At 53.7% G+C, this 5,000-nt stretch overlaps 1 protein-coding gene across 1 annotated transcript in view; it reads right to left on the reverse strand.

Moving 5' to 3' along the window:
* The window catches only part of LOC116937488 (keratin, type 1 cytoskeletal 11-like), a 19,132-nt gene that overhangs the window by 10,488 nt on the left and 3,644 nt on the right, over positions 1 to 5,000 (reverse strand). The window contains exons 3-5 of the mRNA XM_076058872.1: positions 3,234 to 3,316; positions 2,523 to 2,679; positions 509 to 673 (exon numbers count right to left, since the gene is read on the reverse strand). Of these exons, the coding sequence (XP_075914987.1) occupies positions 509 to 673; positions 2,523 to 2,679; positions 3,234 to 3,316 (405 nt within the window). The remainder of the gene's footprint in view (positions 1 to 508; positions 674 to 2,522; positions 2,680 to 3,233; positions 3,317 to 5,000) is intronic.

The raw sequence follows: 5,000 nt of genomic DNA on the forward strand, positions 1-5,000 counted from the left end.
GTTCGTGAGTGGGATAGTTTAACAATGAAATATCTCATGGAAACTCCTTCGTAAGCCATATCGTTATACAATAAACTCTCTAGCGGAAGCTCGTTCATAAGTCGAGCGTTCGTGAGTGGGATAGTTTAACAATGAAATATCTCATGGAAACTCCTTCGTAAGCCATATCGTTATACAATAAACTCTCTAGCGGAAGCTCGTTCATAAGTCGAGCGTTCGTGAGTGGGATAGTTTAACAATGAAATATCTCATGGAAACTCCTTCGTAAGCCATATCGTTATACAATAAACTCTCTAGCGGAAGCTCGTTCCTTAAGTGAGGGCGTTCGTAAGTCGGATAGTTAAACAATAAAATAAACCTGTCTTATTCTCTCTCCCTCTATCTCTCTCTCTCTTTCTCTCACTATATCTGTTTCTCTCTTTATCACCCCCCGTTCTTTCTCTCTCTCCCTCTCTCTTTCTCTCTCTCTCTTTATCTCTCTCTCTTTCTCTCTCTCCCCGAGCCTCACCTGCTTCTTGAAGGCCTCCTCCTGATCGGCGCGATTCTTGGCGATCATGGCCTCGTACTGAGCCCGGATCTCTGCCAAGATCTTGTTGAGGTCCGGACCCTTGGCGCTGTCCACCTCCACCGACATTGAGGAGCCCTCCAGCTGAGCCCGAAGAGCGGCCAGCTCCTGCACGGACAGAGGTCAAGCAGGGTTCAGAAGACCTGCCAGGTGTGGTGTGTGGTGTGTGTGTGTAGTGTGTGTGTGTGGTGTGTGTGGTGTGCGTAGTGTGTGTGTGTAGTGTCTGTGTGTATTGTGTGTGTAGTGTGTGTGTGTAGTGTGCGTGTGGTGTGTAGTGTGTGTGGTGTGTGTGTGTGTGGTGTGTAGTGTGTGTAGTGTGTGTGTAGTGTGTAGTGTGTGTGGTGTGTGTGTAGTGTGTGTGTGGTGTGTGTGTGTGGTGTGCAGTGTGTGTGTGGTGTGTGTGTGTGGTGTGCAGTGTGTGTGTGTGTCAGTGTATGTCAGGGAAGCGGTAGTGTAGTGGTTAACGCTCTGCGCTGTGAATCCGAGTCCAATTCCCGCCCTAGGCCAACACCACCACGAGTGACGATTATCTGAACCTGTCCTGGGCCTCCCCTAGGTCGATTCAGCCTCAACTGAGCGCCTGGTGTAGCGGTGTGCAGTAAACATCGCCACTGGTGAGACAAAGGCGGCCGGGCGTGGTGCTGGCCACCCACCCCCTCTGTGTGTGCCACAGTGCCGGTAGCCTTCATAGGTTGCTGCTGCTACTCGTTACTAACAGCACTTGCCCCTGCAGTCTGTTAGAGGCTACACGGGGGATCTTTGTCTTTGGTGTCTGTGTGTGAGGTACTAGCTAACAGCGCTTGCCCTGCAGCCTGTTAGAGGCTACACGGGGGATCTTTGTCTGTGTCTGTGTGTGGGGTGCTAGCTAACAGCACTTGCCCCTGTAGTCTGTTAGAGGCTACACGGGGGATCTTTGTCTGTGTCTGTGTGTGAGGTGCTAGCTAACAGCACTTGCCCCTGTAGTCTGTTAGAGGCTACACGGGGGATCTTTGTCTGTGTCTGTGTGTGAGGTGCTAGCTAACAGCACTTGCCCCTGCAGCCTGTTAGAGGCTACACGGGGGATCTTTGTCTGTGTCTGTGTGTGAGGTGCTAGCCAACAGCACTTGCCCCTGCAGCCTGTTAGAGGCTACACGGGGGATCTTTGTCTGTGTCAGCCCCACACCACGTGGGCCCTCCCCCTCCTCCCCCCCACTCCTTGCCCACCCCCTCACTTCCTCGTGGTTCTTCTTGAGGAAGATCACCTCCTCCTCCACCTTCACCTCCTCCTCCACCTCCTCCACCTCCCCCCCCTCCTCCACCTCCCCCTCCTCCCCCTCCACCTCCTCCACCTCCTCCACCTCCTCCCCCTCCACCTCCTCCACCTCCTCCCTCTCCACCTCCTCCTCCTCCTCCTCCTCCTCCACCTCTTCCTCCTTCTCCACCTCCTCCATCTCCACCTCCTCCACCCCCTCCACCCCCTCCACCTCCTCCCCCTCCTCCTCCTCCACCTCCCCCCCCCTCCTCCTCCCCCTCCTCCACCTCCTCCACCCCCTCCACTCCCTCCCCCTCCTCCTCCTCCTCCTCCCTCTCCACCTCCTCCACCCCCTCCCTCTCCACCTCCTCCTCCTCCTCCACCTCCTCCACCTCCTCCTCCACCTCCCCCTCCTCCTCCTCCTCCCCCTCCTCCACTTCCACCACCCTCTCCACCTCCTCCACCTCCACCTCCTCCTCCTCCTCACCTCCTCGTGGTTCTTCTTGAGGAAGATCACCTCCTCCCCCCCTCCTCCTCCACCTCCTCCACCTCCTCCTCCTCCACTTCCTCCACCTCCTCCTCCTCCACCTCCTCCTCCCCCCTCCTCCTCCACCTCCTCCCCCTCCTCCACCTCCTCCTCCTCCCTCTCCCCCTCCTCCCTCTCCTCCCCCTCCTCCCTCTCCACCTCCCCCTCCACCTCCTCCACCTCCTCCACCTCCACCTCACCTCCTCGTGGTTCTTCTTGAGGAAGATCAGCTCCTCCCTCAGGCTCTCGATCTCGCCCTCGAGGCCCATGCGCGCCATGTTGTACTCGTCCAGCAGTCCACGCAGGTTGTTGATGTCAGCCTCCACGGAGCTGCGCAGAGCCAGCTCCGTCTCCCACCTGCATCATCATCACGGGGGGAGGGGGGAGGGGGGAGGGAGGGGAGGGAGGGGGGAGGGGGTTAGAGTCAGGGTGAGAAGTTCAGGTCAGAGTTATAGTCAGGATCAGGGTCAGAGTTAGAGCCAAGGTCAGGGTCAGGGTGAGAGTCAGGGTGAGAGTGAGGGTGAGGGTGAGAGTCAAGGTCAGGGTCAGGGTTAGAGTCAGGGTCAGGGTTAGAGTTAGGGTCAGGGTTAGAGTCAAGGTCAGGGTTAGAGTGAGGGTGAGGGTGAGAGTCAAGGTCAGGGTCAGGGTGAGAGTCAGGGTCAGGGTTAGAGTCAGGGTCAGGGTTAGAGTGAGGGTGAGGGTGAGAGTCAAGGTCAGGGTTAGAGTCAGGGTCAGGGTGAAAGTGAGAGTCAGGGTGAGAGTGAGTGTGAGAGTGAGGGTGAAAGTGAGTGTCAGGGTGAGTGTCAGGGTGAGTGTCAGGGTCAGGGTGAGTGTCAGGGTGAGGGTGAGTGTCAGGGTGAGTGTCAGGGTGAGTGTTTGGGTCAGGGTGAGGTCAGTCTGAGGGGCCTCACTTTGTGCGGAAGTCATCAGCTGCCAGCCTCGCGTTGTCAATCTCCAGGCTGATTCGAGCATTCTCCAGGATCTGAGCCAGGATCTACAGAGAGACACACGGAGAGAGACACAGAGAGAGTCAGAGAGACACAGATAGAGACACAGAGAGAGTCAGAGAGACACAGAGAGACACACAGAGAGAGACACAGAGAGAGTCAGAGAGACACAGAGAGAGTCAGAGAGACACAGAGAGAGACACAGAGAGAGAGACACACAGAGAGAGTTAGAGAGACAGAGACACAGAGAGAGTCATAGAGACACAGAGAGACACAGAGAGACACACGGAGGGACACACAGAGAGACACACAGAGAGAGTCAGAGAGACAGAGACACACGGAGAGACACACAGAGAGACACAGTGTATAGTAGTGTAGTATATAGTAGTGTAGTGTACAGTGTAGTGTATAGTAGTGTATAGTGTAATGTGTAGTATAGTATAGTGTGTAGTGTAGTGTATAGTAATGTATTGTGTAGTGTATAGTAGTGTATAGTAGTGTAGTGTATGGTAGTGTAGTGTATAGGAGTGTAGTGTATAGTAGTGTAGTGTATAGTAGTGTAGTGTATAGTAGTGTAGTGTGTAGTGTATAGTGTAGTGTATAGTGTAGTGTATAGTGTAGTGCACAGTGTAGTGTATAGTGCAGTGTATAGTAGTGTAGTGTATAGTGTAGTGTGTAGTAGTGCATAGTGTAGTGTATAGTGTAGTGTAGAGTGTAGTGTATAGTAGTGTATAGTGTAGTGTATATAGTAGTGTATAGTGTAGTGTAGTGTATAGTGTGTAGTGTATAGTGTAGTGTATAGTAGTGTATATTGTGTACTAGTGTAGTGTATAGTAGTGTAGTAGTGTAGTGTATATTAGTGTGGTGTATAGTAGTGTAGTGTATTGAAGTGTAGTGTATAGTGTGTAGTAGTGTAGTGTATAGTGTAGTGTATAGTAGTGTAGTGCATAGTCGTCGAGTTCATAGTGTAGTGGAGTGTATAGTGTAGTATAGTGTGTAGTGTTGTGTGTAGTGTAGTGTGGTGTATAGTGTAGAGTGTATTGTAGTATAGTGTGTAGTGTTGTGTGTAGTGTAGTGTATAGTGTAGGGTGTATTGTAGTATAGTGTGCAGTGTAGTGTGGTGTATAGTGTAGAGTGTATTGTAGTATAGTGTGTAGTAGTGTGTGTAGTGTATAGTGTAGAGTGTATTGAAGTATAGTGTGTAGTAGTGTGTGCAGTGTAGTGTATAGTGTAGAGTGTATTGTAATATCGTGTGTAGTCGTGTGTGTAGTGGGCGGAGCTACTTGAGTAGTGGGCGGAGCTACTGAAGTCGTGAGCCGGGCGACCCTGGGTAGTGGGCAGGGCTACCTGTGTAGTGGGCGTGGCGACCGGTGAAGTGGGCGGGGCTACCCGGATAGTTGACGGGAGCTACCTGAGGAGTGGGCGGTGGCTTTTTGAGGTGTGGGGCGGGGCTGCCTGTATGGTGGGCGGGGGCTACCTGACAAGTGGGCGGGGCTACTGAAATCGTGAGCCGGGCGACCCTGGGTAGTGGGCAGGGCTACCTGTGTAGTGGGCGTGGCTACCGGTGTAGTGGGCGGGGCTACCCGGCAAGCGACCGGGAGCTACCTGAGCAGTGGGCGGTGGCAATTTGAGGTGTGGGGCGGGGCTGCCTCTCTAGTGGGCGTGGCCGCCTGACAAGTGGGCTTGGTTACCTGAGTGGTGGGGGCGGGGCCACGTGGTGGGGGCGGAGCT

The sequence above is a fragment of the Petromyzon marinus genome, assembly GCF_048934315.1.
Source record: "Petromyzon marinus isolate PM22_M1 ecotype Great Lakes invasive population chromosome 80 unlocalized genomic scaffold, UKy_Petmar_22M1.pri1.0 chr80_unloc.1, whole genome shotgun sequence".
Classification (NCBI taxonomy): Eukaryota; Metazoa; Chordata; class Hyperoartia; order Petromyzontiformes; family Petromyzontidae; genus Petromyzon; species Petromyzon marinus.